The 14,744-nt window shown below is 40.8% G+C and overlaps 1 protein-coding gene across 1 annotated transcript in view; it reads left to right on the top strand.

The window, feature by feature from the left end:
• Positions 1–9,510, top strand: part of LOC127578203 (collagen alpha-2(V) chain-like) — a 234,647-nt gene extending 225,137 nt beyond the window's left edge. Inside the window, exons 53-55 of the mRNA XM_052029930.1 lie at positions 143–333; positions 3,645–3,887; positions 7,549–9,510. Of these exons, the coding sequence (XP_051885890.1) occupies positions 143–333; positions 3,645–3,887; positions 7,549–7,695 (581 nt within the window). The 3' untranslated portion in view covers positions 7,696–9,510. The remainder of the gene's footprint in view (positions 1–142; positions 334–3,644; positions 3,888–7,548) is intronic.
• Positions 9,511–14,744: the final 5,234 nt, after the last annotated feature.

Below are 14,744 nucleotides of genomic sequence, written 5' to 3'. Positions count from 1 at the left end.
TACGTCCTTTATCTTCTATTGACGTAAGCACGCCCCACACACACATACACACACACTCTCTATCTTAAAGGGACATTCACTGAGTCCGTAACACTGTTAACACATATATGGTTACCTTGATGTACTTGAATTTATTTTATAGGCGAGTACTGGATTGATCCAAACCAGGGCTGTGTTGAGGACGCGATTGAAGTATACTGCAACATGGACACTGGGGAGACCTGTATATTTGCTGACCCGTCTGAAATCCCACGCAAATCCTGGTGGAGCAAAAGGAATAGTGACGATGATAGACATTTATGGTTTGGTGATTCTATGAATGGTGGATTACAAGTAAGTTGCAAGTATAGGAATTGTACTATTCATTGTGTGAAAACTATACTTCACAGCTTCCTTAAATTTGTGATTAAGATCAGGAAAGGTTTCTAATCAAAATGTTTTTAATTTGAGTTGTATACACTCAGGATCATCTGGGATACTTAAGGCATCATAGATAGGAGTTATAGTGAAGTGGTCACACCTAAGGTGATCACTCGGAAAGGTAAAAGGGAGTAAGCAGACAATGCAATGTTCCCCTCAGTAATAGGTTTATCTTTTTGGATACCAGTGGGGGGTGGGTGCAGGAAATGAGAGGGTAACAGCAGTAGCAGCCAGAGGGGTCAAGGAGTACAAGTGGCGTCACAGGTAGATAGGGTGGTGAAGAAGACATGTAGCACGCTGGCCTTCATCAGTCAAGGTATTGAGTACAGGAGTTGGGATATTATGTTGCAGTTGTACAAGACGTTGGTGAGATCTCACCTGGAGTACTGTGTACAGTTTTGATTACACTGTTAGAGGAAAGACAATCATTAAGCTTGAAAAAGTGCAAAGGAAATTTACAAGGATATTGCCAGGACTCGAGTTTATAGGGAGAGGTTGAGTAAGCTAGGAATTTTATTCCTTAGAGCATAGGAGACTGAGGGGCAACCTTATCAAGGTGTATAAAATCATGAGGGGCATAGATAAAGTGAAGGCAGAGTGTTTTTTCCAGGGTTGGGGAGTCAAAAACTAGAGGGCATTGACTTAAGATGAGAGGGGAAAGATTTAAAAAGGGACCTTCTTCACATAGGGGGTGATGCATATATGGAACAAGCTGTCAGAGGAAGTGGTTGAGGCAGGTAATAACATTTCAAAGAAACTTGGACAGGTACAATGAATAGGAAAATTTTGGAGGGATATGGGCCAAACGCAGGCAAATGGGACTAGCTTAGATGAGGATCTTGGTTGGCATGGACGAGTTGGGCTGACGGACCTCTCATTTGCTATATTACTCTACAACTCTAATGAAAAGATTCTGGTGCATTAAAACCAGATGGAACTTGCAGATTTCCAAACACCAACTAAACCTCAACAGATTGTCTGTTAACCAGGGGTACATTTTTCCCTTGCCTTCCCATTAAAGTGCATCTTAAATGAGTTTTATGTCTCTTAGCAATCAGTGTATGACTGACACAGCAGCTGCCATCTGTGAATTCACAACTCCTGTTTTGCTGCTTATGAATGATAATTTCCTAAAGCTAGCATATCCCAATTTTGCAATCCTTGTGGTGATCCTTGATTTAGCATTATGTTCAAATCTCACCAGGCAAGGGTGAAATTCAATTTCTAGGCAAGAAAGTAATTTGCTGAATGTTTAATTTAACTATAGTTCAGTTTATTTTTTCATATTTTACATATTCATTGTAACTAAGTAGTAGAATGTTAATCTATAGTGCTGGCAAACAAAATTATTTTGTAAGCCTACAGAAGGTATCTTAAATGCAACATTTCCCAACAATTTTGTAACAGAAAACTTTTAGTTCTGTAATTATAAAGGGAGTCCAATGTTTGTTATGTTGGACTTTAAATAAAAAGCACAGAATGTCATTGGATACTTTAGCAAAATCTCAGTCCAAATATGTAAAAATATCCCTTATTTATCATAAATAAGGGCAGCATGTTTGTTGAAACAATGATAAATAGATGGCACACAGCTGCAGACACTTGGGGTCAAATCTGACCTTGCATGCAATTTCTTCCTGTGACCACATGGGTTTCCTCTGGGACTGCAGCTTTCACCCACAATCCAGAGATGTGTTGGTGGGTTAATTGCTGTAAATTGGCTATGGTGTAGGTGTGTGGCAGGAGAATCAGGGTGAGTGAGTTAGTGGGCATGTGAGAGAATAGGTTTCAATGGGAAAATCAGTAGTGGAATAGGACTGATGGGGGAAGCTTTGTAAGATGGCACCAGAGTGTGGTGACTCGTTGCAAGCTGCTCTCTGCGGATCTACTCATTACTTTTAATATAATCATTCCGTGTGACACTTTACTCTATATTCTTATTGTTCTTACCCCGTACTATCTCAATGCACTGTGTAATGAATTGATGTGTATGAACAGTATGCAAGACAAGTTTTTCACTGTACAGTGACAATAATAAACCAATACCAACTGACATAGACTTGATTGGTTAAATGGCCTTTGGTATTGTAATAAAACACAACAGTTAAAAAGTAATTGGAAATGAAAATGGAAAAGATTTGAAAGTTAAGCTCGGATAAGCGAAATAGTATACAAACTTAAATCCTGAAGAATCGAGGGAATAAATTCTGTTACACGGAAGTAGCAATAGTCTTGCAGTGTTTGCTGATCGCCAGCAGATGGTGATGTTGCATCATGTAAAGTTTATGAATTGTATTAAGCAGAACAACATCACCATCTACTGGTAAAAAGCAATACTGCAGTGTTAGTTGAAACAGTTTATCCCCTGAAATCCAATACATCTGAAGACATTCCTTTTGGATTGGCTTACCTAATTAAAACCACAATGAATCACAAGCATCACTGGTTAACTGCAGAGAAACTGATCAGTACTTTTCTAGATTACAGGACTGGGCAGAACATTGCAAACAAATGGAGGAAAATCAATAGCCAAGATTTGGCTGGTAATTGATGATGTCCAGGACTTCAGCAATGCTTTGTAAAACACAGAAGTGCCAAATTCACTCACCATTAATTGGCAATGTATATTTAATTTGCTCCCCATGGAGTCCGTCAGCTGAGCTCCATCTTCCACAGAAAGCTTTGCAAATCTGATGCAGAGTCAGTTTTCAGATCTTCCACCACATTAGACTTGGTGTGGGATCTGTAGCCCCATTGATTTCAATGGGGATTGTAAAGCTGTGGGCAAGAAAGGCAAGGAAAAAGGTAAATTCTTCTAATAAAAATGAATTTTAAAACATTAAGCAACCCAGAAAAGTGTTAAAAAGACAAACAGTTAAATATTTAGAAACCCCAAAGATGGAAGGAATGCTCTTCATTGCTTTGCCCACACACACACACACACAGCCTGGATGCTTTGAGCCAGAAGGACAGACCATCCTCATCCAGTAAGTTTGGGCAAGGCATGACCATGGATATTGCAGGTGGTAGACCTGTGCCAACAAAATCTGGGCTGCTGTCGTCCAGTTGGTCCTGACTGTCTTCCACAAAGTGTTCTACACCGGTCAACGTGAGGCAAACTATTGTTGCAACAATCTGCCAACACACGAATGTGTTCACTTCTAATGGTCAGGGAGACCAAACTTCACCGACTTACTGTCTTAAATTGTTTCTCTTTTCCACAGTTCAGTTATGGCGACAAGAAGCATTCTCCAAATACTGTTATGATCCAAACAACATTCCTCCGTCTCCTGTCGAAAGAAGCTTCCCAAAATATTACCTACCATTGTAAAAACAGCATCGCTTACATGGATGACCAAACTGGCACACTTAGGAAAGCACTGATTCTTAAGAGTGCCAATGACATTGAAATCAAAGCAGAAGGAAATAACAGATTTAAATATACCGTCCTGGAAGATGGCTGCACTGTAAGTATGCATCAATAACTTATTTACCATGAACACGGTGCTCTGATACAAAAGTACTGGGGATACTGGGAATACTCAGCAGGTCAGGCAGTATTTGTGGAAGGAGATCGTCAACCCAAAAGGTTAACTGATTTTCTCTCCACAAGTGCTGCCTGGACATTTGTTTTCTCGTTCCAAATTTTAAGATATTTATTAGTCACGTGTACATCAAAACACACAGTGAAATACATCTTTTTTGCGTCACTGAGAATGAGCTGGGGGCAGCCCACAAGTGTCCCCACTCTTCCGGCGCCAACATAACATGCCCACAGCTCCTAACCTGTACATCTTTGGAATGTGAGGGGAAACCGGAGCACCTGTAGGAAACCCACGCAGACACAGGGAGAATGTACAAACTCCTTACAGACAGTGGCCGGAATCGAACCCGGGTCACCGGCACTGTAATAGCATTATGCTAACCGCAACAAATTTCCACCATCCACAGTATTTTGCCTTTGAGATTAAGTGACAAAAGGGAAGATGGTGCAAAGCAAGAAGTGATCTGAAAGAGAGAAGAAATCAAATGAGGGTGTGCAGGGGATGTTGTGCAACTTAATGTTGAACGCAGAAGTGTGTAATCTTCCAGTCGAAAGGATGGGTACTGTTTCTGAACCAGGCTGGAACAGGAGTCAGAGTGGAAATAGGGACAGACAATTAACGTGACATGTTTGTAGATACGGTTAACATACAGTATACAGTTTGTACAAAACAGTTAACATCTCTGACACAATGTAACAAGGGATTTGTTTGCAATTGTACGTAGGGTGAGCACTAAATATGATACTAGATTTTCCTGGGATCATTTCTGCAGGAACATAAATTAATTGTTTAATGTTCTGGTCTTATTACACAAGGAACATAGAGGCAATGAAAAAAGTGCACAAAGGTGGTATTAGAAATGTGAGGATGTACACATCAGGGAACGATGAACAGACTGGGTCGCTTTTCTCTTGATAAAGTTAAGGGAAGATCTAGCAAAGGCCTTTTAAAATTTTTGACTGAATGGATAGAGAGAAGATTTCCACTCGTGGAGAAAGAGTGGATCTAGAAGTAATCAGTGCAAAATATTCACCAAGAAATCCAATAGGGAATTCAGAAGAAACTTCCCTATGAAAGAGTCATAAGAAAGTGGAACAGGTTGTGGTGCATAGAAGTGAGAGTGGAGGCTTACAGTGCTAGAGTTAGTAGAGGAATGATGGGAGGGAACGTGAGGGGAGCATCGATGCCAGCATGGCAGAGTTCTTTTCTCAGTCATACAACTCACCTGTCCTGTTGCAATGCATGTAGATAATAAAGTGTGTGTGCAGGTTGTTGTCAGAACGGAAGGGAGAGGTGGAGAGGGACAACAAAACGAATGGAGGGCAAGTGGTGGGAAGAGAGTCAAAATAGGGAGAAGGGTTAGGAGAGGGAAGAGAGGCAGGCAGAGGGAGTGAAGCACAAGGGGGAAGATGGGAAGGAATGCAGAGGCGAGGGATAGGAGGAAAGAAAAAAGGAATGGAAGACAGAGTGAAGGGTGATGTGGTGGAAGGAAGCGAAAGGGGCAAGGTGGTAAGGGGAGTGTATTCCCTCTCTTCTCCTTCAGAAGCATTTTAAATTTAAGTAAAAATCCACAACAATTTAAATAATCTAAAGCTTTGCATTCAAGCTACAGAGTCTCTCTGGTAATGCCATTCTTCCATCTTGTCTAATTGGGTGTGGTTCTCCATCCCAAGTTATAGAGTCAGACTTGAACAACACAGAAGCCGTCCCTTCAGCCCACCATGGCCTTGCCAACCTTTTTGCCCATTTACACTCATCTCAATAGGATCTTCTATGGCCTTGCCTATTTAATAGTCTGTTTCAATACCTCCTAAACATCTCATCCCGCCACCTCCTCTGTCACCACGTTCCAGATAGCAACCACTCTGCTTTAAAGTGAGAGGTAGGAGTTTTAAAAGGGAGCTGAGGGACAAGTTTCTTTTTCTTTTACACAATGTCTTCTCATCTAAAAGATTCTGACCATCTATTCTGGTCTATATCTCTCATAATTTTGGATACCTCTGTCAGGTCACCACTCAGCCTCCATCACTTCAAGGAAAACAAACCCAGCCCATCCAATCTCTCCCCATAACTGGTGTCCTCCAATCCAGGCAACTCTCTGGTGAATCGCCTCTGCAGTCTCTCCTGTGCAACCATATCCTTCCCACAGTGTGGTGACCAGAACTGCACACAAAAGTTCCAAGTGCAGATGAACCATTGTTTTGTAAAGTTGCAACATAACGTACCATCTCTTACATTCAACCGATGAAGGCAGACATGCCAATGTGTCTTAGAACATAGAAAAACTACAACACAATTCAGGCCCTTCGGCCCACAAAGCTTTGCCAAACATGTCCCTACCCTAGAAATTACTAGGCTTACCCATAGCCCTCTGTTTTACTCAGCTTCATATACCGACCTAACAGTCTCTTGAAAGACCCTATCGTATCAGCCTCCACCACCGTTTCCGGCAGCCCATTCCACGCACTGACCACTCTGAGTAAAAAAAAACTTACCCCTGACATCTCCTCTATATCTACTCCCCAGCACCTTAAACCTATGTCCTCTTGTGGCCACCAATTCAGCCCTGGGGAAAAGCCTCTGACCATCTACCCTATCAATACCTCTCATCATCTTATACACCTCAATCAGGTCCCCCCTCATCCTCCGTCTCTCCAAGGAGAAAAGGCCGAGTTCCCTCAACCTGCTTTCATAAGGCATGCTCCGCATTCCAGGCAGCATCCTTGTAATTCTCTTCTGCACCCTCTCTATGGCTTCCACATCTTTCCTGTAGTGAGACAACCAGAACTGAGCACAATATTCCAAGTGGGGTCTGACCAGGGACCTATATAGCTGCAACAATACCTCACAGCTCCTAAATTCAATTCCCCAATTGATGAAGGACAATACACCATATGCCTTCTTAACCACAGAGTCAACCTGCGCAGCCGCTTTGAGCGTCCTGTGGACTCGGCCCCCAAGATCCCTCTGATCCTCCACACTGCCAAGAGTCCTACCATTAATACTATATTCCGCCAACATATTTGACCTACCACTTCACACTTATCTGGGTTGAACTGCACCTGCCACTTCTCAGCCCAAATCTGCATCCTATCTATGTCCCTCTGTAACATCTGACAGCCCTCCAAACTATCCACAACACCCCCAACCTTCGTGTCATCCACAAAAAATCGTGTCTTCTGGGGAATAGTCACAACTTTGTGCTCTGCTGGTGTACTCTCCCAAATTCATCAGTGAATCAGTGGGTGACAAGTAGGTGTAGGAAGATCGGGGCTCACAAATCACCCACACGGGTGAAGAAATCCCAAACCTTAAATTAAAGAGGCACAGTGCAAGGTGTGACCTCCACTCTATAATGTTTACATAAAGTATAGGCTCATGATAATTATAAATAACATTGGGTTACAGTAGGAATCTTAATTAAATGGTATTGGATCTGAGCACTACTAAAAGTCTCCGACAATCTGTAATTTGAGGGTGGTGAATGTGTGTCAATGCAATTTATGACCGAGATGAACATAGATGCAAAGATGTGTTACAACAGGTTCATACTGCAATGCTCGTGTGTATTTTTTCTTTGCAGAAACACACTGGTAGTTGGGGAAAGACGGTCTTTGAATATCGAACACAGAACACAGCACGACTTCCCATTGTGGATATTGCACCCTTGGATATTGGGGGTCCTGATCAGGAATTTGGCTTTGAAATTGGCCCCGTTTGTTTCTTGTAAAATAAAAAGGACATGGAGATCTTGAAGACATTCCTGGACTCTTGAATTAATGGCTGATCAAATCAGCACTGTATATATAAATACTTAGAATTTTCCAGCCCTCCACAACAATTATTTATTGTTCATATGAACCCGTTGATAGAAGCAAAATGTGATTAAAAACTGTAGAAATTATAAGGCAGTTTTTAAGTACAGTAATAGCTATTGGCTCTATTGTAACAGGAATGGGAACAGTTAAGATTTTAACTCTTAAAATTTACAAGTATTAAGTACAGGCTGAGATGGTCTAATCTGGGAATATTCCATCCAATATTTGCTGGGGATGAGTTACCATACTGACACTAAGCCTGGGTTAGAGAACCACATCTTCACATCCCAGGTTTCCCCGAGCCACGGTTCCTGTCAGCACTGCTCCCTGCTGAGAGTGCAAAATCAGTCCTCCTATCTATTCATTTTAGAGTTTACTTTAATATCAAGCTTTCCTACCACACTTACAACAGATTTAGTTAAAAAAATACCCCAAGTTTAAGCTACCTCATCTCTGTCAGAAGCTAGGATGTGTTAATGCTTGTCTGATTATTTTTTTCTCCAAGGTGCTAAAATTTCCGGGGCTTCCGTCTGTGTTTGTTTACGGAACCAGGAGATAGAGTAAAGAAATGATGGTGCTAGTTACTAAGATCCTATTTCCTTTAAGCTTTTGATGAAGTAGCTGTAGACCCCATCACATTAATGCCATGTTGATCGCCATTTTATTATTACTGTTGTGTCAACATTTGAGTATGAATGGTGTTCCTTATCTCTCAGTTCAATTAGTAAATAGAATGGTCTGCATGTCTTGAAAGTTAAAGCATGTAGGCAAATCCATTTTGCAATGTTTCTTTATCTCTTTAACAATGTTCTTTAATTCTCCAATAAAAAGGACCATTTTACAAGGAAATCAGAAACACCTATGGTTGAATTAATTGATTCCCCCTCCCCCCCCCCCCCCACCGCCCCTCAGCCAATGATTGTAAACTTGTAACTAACTGATCATGGCATTAATAAAGTGTCTAACACTCCAACTGCTTCACTTTTTAAGCAGTAGTACCAGTCCTATGATAATAAACCTGATGTATCTTTGTTAAAAGAGATACAGGTTTCGACTGCAGTGGAAACATTCGATATTCAGTGGTAAGAAATTAAAATAAATTGTAGAATATGTACTTGCATCAAGATCTAGATTCTTACAAATTATATTCATCTAGAAAATTATTTTAATGCTACTGCTTTTGTGTAATGAACCAATAATTATATATGCATGATTATTAATGCTACCAGAAAAGTCGTCTTTATTCAATTGAATGATCAATTGGTCATTTCAGATTACAAAACACATAGCTGGCCATTCTTCCGATCAGTTACTTTGCAAGGCTGCATTTCCTCATTGTCATTTTCATTTCTCTACACTTTATTTGCATACTATTTGTTGTGCATCACAGTAATTTTGCCTTCCTTTGGGTATACTTTAAGTACTTCATTTAAGGCTAAATACAATGTAACACAAATGTTTTTGCAACATGTTATTTGAAAAGGTTTTTGTGCCAAATTAATGAGATTAGATGGGAATTTAAATTTCCACATGGCTCATTTATTATATCTTATTTGTTTCTCTTTATTCTGGTGCAAAAATCACTCCAGTTGGAGACATGTACACAACACTCTGCCTGTCATGCTTATGGAAGAGAGCCTCTGTTTTTAAACTTGCTGTAAGACCTTATTTAATTATCTGAGCTTTTCTGAACTCTCTTATGTAACAGTAAAAAATGAATAGGAAAATTAAATGTTGAAGCAATTTTATACTGTTTAAGCTTTTCTTGTGTTTACTAATATAGATATTAGTAAACACTCATCAGAACAAAGATTTAACTGTAATTTGCTTTAACTGAGGAAATCTGATTTATGTGGGTTATTTGTTCTAGCATTAATTTGAGTTTAAACTGGACAGACATTCTCACACTTGAAACACCCCACAGAGGCTGAATCCATGTTACTTAGGAGAGAAGAAATTTCAGTAAATCACAGCTCTCTAATATCTTCACATACACTGATGTAATGTAATGGTGACTACAGTTTCTGGTCCCCATTAAGTGGTAATACACAACATAGGTATTGTGAGAAGATGAGCCAGATTGCCTGCTATTATAATCCTTTAAATTAAAGCCAAGATTCAGACATTCATTGGCAGGAGGAAGGAAGGTTGGGAGGCAATAAAATAATGGAGGCTAATTGACTACTGATCCAATTGAAAGTTTGGATTAATATCCCACACAAGGCAGATGAGGGCCTTCACAGCCTCAACTACATCCTTGGGCTGTGTCAACAAAAAAATAGCAGTAGTAGGCCATTCAGCCCCTCATGTCTGTCTTGCCTTTCAATATGTTCATGGCCATTTCCCCATAGCCCTCAACTCCCTGATCTTTCAAAAAACTTATCTACTTCTTCTTTAAGTACTCCACGTGACCAAGCCTCCATAACACACAAAGGGTAGTGAATTTCCAGCCTCTGTGAGAAGTTCCTGAGCACTTCAGTTTTAAATGACTCCCCCAAATCCTGTAATATGGAGGGCATGCACAAAGTTTTTCCACTGTACTTCAGTGCATGTGTCATTAGAAAATCTATCATCAATTACTATGTCCCCTCATTCGAGATTCTCCAATGTGGAAATATCTCAACATGTATCCAGTCATGTCCCCTCAGAATCTTAGGTTTCAAGAGGATTACTCTTAGTTCTTCTAAACTTAAAAGAATATAGATCTAATTTCTCTAGCTGCTTATGATAGGACAACTCTCTCATCCCAGGAATGAGTCCAGTGAATCTCTTTTGGACTGTCTTGATTGCCAGTATATCCTTTCTTCAATAAGAGGAATTGGACTCAAATTTGGACTCAATACCCTGTACAATTGTACCTATACTTCTCCATTTCTGAACTCCAGCCTCTTACATTGAAGAGCAACATGCCATTTGCCTTCTTAACTACCTGCTAAACTCCTTGCAAATCGTGCACAAGAACCCCTCTCTAATTAAGTACAAAAATCAGAAAATGCTGGGGGAAATAAAAACTCAGGCAGCAGCTGTGGAAAAAGCAGTCGACATTTTGGGACTGTGACCCTTTGTCAGAATTCTGAATGAGAGAGATGCAAGTTAGTTTTCAGTGGGAGAGAAGGTGGGGGAAGGATGTGTAGAACAAAAGGGATGTCAGTGACAGGGCAAGTTGAAATGGCTTAATAGGAACAGTTACCAGCACATTAAGCTTCTTGGTTTGTGTAATGAGTTGTTAATGACAAGATGGGGGATTTGTCCAGCAGGCTAGATGTGCATGTAGGGAAAGAAAAATCAGAAAATGGAAAATTCAGACAAAACTAAGCAGGTCAGGCAGAATTCTGTGAAAAGAGAAGCAGTTCACGTCTCAGAAGCCCTTCATCAGACCCGAGGTAGAGAAAAATGAATTAGTCTGGATAACACAAGGGAATGTCTCTGAAGGAGTGCAGTCAAGTGGTAGATGGGATAAGGTACAGTGGTTGTGTAATTTGTGGCTCATGTGGCTCTGGCAAACTGGGACATCTTCAGCAGGTCAGACTACACACACACACACACACACACACACACACACACAGAGGGGAATAGAAAAAAGGATTGCAGGTGGAAATGGTTTTTGTATAGTCAGGAAGAGCGAGAATGTTACCCAAGGTTAAAAATTCAATGTTGAGTCCAGAAAGCTGTACTATGCAACTGTACTTCACTCATCCGCAGTCTTTCTCCATTAGCTCATAGTCTGCCTTTGATTTCTCTTACTGAAGTACATGACCTCACACTTTCCCACACTGAACTCCATTTGCCAAGTTTTCACCCACTCACCCAATCCATCTATAATCCTGTTGCTGAGTCCAAATATCCTCATCACAACATGCCCACCTACCTATTTTCATGTCATTGGCAAACTTGCACTCTGCCCCCTCCTTCGAGTACTTAATAGAAATTATAAATAAAGGGCCAAGAACTGATCCTTGGGCTATACTAGTTGCATCCTTCCCATCCAAAAAGACCCATTAATTCTAACTCTCTCTTCTACATGATAGCCAGTCTATGCTCACACACTTCGTCCAATACCACGAGTTCTCATCCTGTCCACCAGCCTTTTATGTGGCACCTTGTCAAATGCCTTCTGGAAAACCAAATGCAATATCCCTTCAGAATTTTCTTGTTACATCTTCGAAGAACTCTAGAAAATTTATCAAAAATTACTTACCTTTCATAAAACCATATTAACTTAGTTTGATTATATTAAGCTTCTCTAAGTTAATCGCTTTTCCTTCCTTGATTATAGACTCCAGCACCTCATCAACAAATGTTATGCTAACAAGTCTATAGTCACCCACTCTTCATCTTCCTCCCTTCTTGAACAATGGAGTCATGTTTATGGTTTTCCAATCCGCTGGTACCTTGCTGGAACACAGTGAATTTTGAAATACTCTCTCTGCATCCACTTCCTTTAAAATCCTCTGGTGCAAGCCATTGGGACCTGGCAACTTGTCTGCCTTTGTCTATTTAGTTACTGATTGTTACAAGTTCTTCCGTAACTGTTCACAACTGGCCCATCAGAAATTTGAGATATTTGCAGTGTCCTCCACTCTGAAGACTGATGCAAAGTATTGATTTAACTTGCCTGCCATTTCCTTGCTTCCGGTTATTAATCCTCCAGTCTCACTTGGTAGGGGTCCCACACTTATTTCAGCTGCCTCCTTCCTTTTTGTATATCCATAGTAGCTCTTGCTGTCTGTATTGATATTACTTGCCAGTTTTCTTTCATAAAATGTTTTCTCCCACATTAACTTTTCAGTCTCTCTCTCTCTCTCTGGTGGTAAAATTCACTGTCCTCTGGTTAACCCACTGTGTCAATAATAATAATACAGGGCAAGCTCACTCTGAGTTGCTTCACACATCCAGAGCATGAATGTGCCGTCTGTGTAAACTGAGAGCAAGATCATGAGGTTTCAAAAATGCTCGTTTGCCGGGAAGGTTGCTTCCTCCACAAAAGGAAGCCTCCCCAGCATTCCATCGAATCTGGGGGACATTCCACACAGACCAAACTGGCTTCCACCTCCCTTCACCACTTACTGTCCCCACCTTGCAGGAAGGAGTGTGACCAGCATGGGCTGACCCACCCACAATGATGGCCTGCCCCTTTGACACTGTGAGCCTTGCGCCAACTACCTCCTGGAAATAATCTGCCCTTCATGACATACTGCCGAGACTGGCTCTCAACACAATGGTCTCACAAGAGACTGCAGATGCTAGAATCTGGAGTAACTAACAATCTCTTGGTAAGAATGTGGTCAGAGAGTCGGAGAGCAGTAGAAACTACAGAGGGAGAGCAGTGAGAGATGGTCTGACAGAACTCCTGTTTGGAGAGAGGAGGAAAACTTCTTCAAATTCAGCATACCTTGAAGAGACTTCACAGTGAAGTAGTAATATGGAGGAACAAATTTGGTAGATGCTAGAATCTGGAGCAACAAACAATCTCTTGACCCGCCAAGTTCCTCCAGCAGATTGTTGCGCAAAGTTATACAAATCAGTTCCAATTAAGGACTATTTATGAAATCCATACAAGTTAGCAGATGTAATCTGCAGAGCGAGACTTTTAACTCCAATGTGAATGGTTATAAATTTGATGTCAGCAACTGAGATCTTGATATTTCTGGCTTGTTTGTATTCCCAGCCAACTTACTTATTTTGTTTAGGGATGAAAACGTGCTGTACTTACCTGGTTAGACATTAGCACAGCTAGCCTGCAATGTGGTTGTATCTTAACTACCTTCTGAAGTGGCCCAAACGTCTTCAGTTGTATCTAGCCTCGTGTTTCAGCTCACCACCTTCAGAGCAACTAGGCATTGGCAATAAACATCAGCATTCTACCTACCAATGCTTACATCACAAGTATAAAAAAATAATTTATGGAAAGCTAATTGTACTTTGCCTGATGGGTTGGATACTACTTGCTTTTTTTCAACACTCCAACCAGATAAGTTACTATAATATTTTTAAAAATTGGTTTATATGCTCAGTGAGTTTGGGCATTGTTCTGCAGTAGAATGCAGCCATGTGTTTATGGCTTTACAAAATCTACTATGAATAAATCCGAACTGGTACCTTAGTTAGAGGACATGGGGGCTGGGTGGGGATGGGGGCACAGAGCAGGTTCCATTACAGTCAGCCCTATACAGCATTTCAGTGTTTAAAAAGTTAAATCAAAAGGAGATTATAGGGGCCAGAAGCTTAGATCATTTCAAGAACCATTTAGATAAATCTTGAAGGGAAAAGTAACTGCCAGAAAAGCAAGAACATCAGGGTGTGGACTTATGATCTTTGCAGGTGTGGAGGTTTTCCATTTCTGTTTCTGGGCTTCTGTAACCCATGCAAAGCAGAGGAATGAGACAAATAATATTCTTGCAGCTCTGTCAAGAACATAAAAGTTTGCCTTGGGGAGAAATTTGAATGATACAATAATTGAGAGGAGGTAATTTTAAAAGGAATGCTGCAATATTTTAGCCAGAATTCTATGATCTATGCTCCTTATTTGTCCACAATGGACATTGAATCAAGGACCAGTTCGGTTGGTTCGAATGGCTTTACAGATTCATAACCATTTAAACTCTTTCTCCACCCCCCCCACCCCCCCTTTATGAAGTATGTGGAAGAATATTGTTCATTTTCTTCCAATCTTATCACTAATGTGCACTGTGGCACATCAGTTAGTGCTGCAGCCTCACTGCTCCCAAGACCAGAGTCTGACCCCGACCTTGGTACTATGTGGAGTTCAGATATTCTCCAGGTGACCATATGGCAAATATGGGCAAGTTGGTAGATTAATTAGCTACTGTAAATTACCCATAGTGTAGGAGAGGTAGAAGAATCAGTGGTGGGGAGGGGTAGGAGAAAAAACAGGATTAGAGCAGATGGGTACTTGATAGCGGTGGGCAGAAGGGGCTGCTTCTATGCTGCAAGTTTCTAT

The sequence above is a fragment of the Pristis pectinata genome, chromosome 1 (genome assembly GCF_009764475.1).
Source record: "Pristis pectinata isolate sPriPec2 chromosome 1, sPriPec2.1.pri, whole genome shotgun sequence".
Taxonomy (NCBI): domain Eukaryota; kingdom Metazoa; phylum Chordata; class Chondrichthyes; order Rhinopristiformes; family Pristidae; genus Pristis; species Pristis pectinata.
Note: the sequence above shows the minus strand (reverse complement) of the source record. Positions and strands in the feature narration are given on the sequence as shown.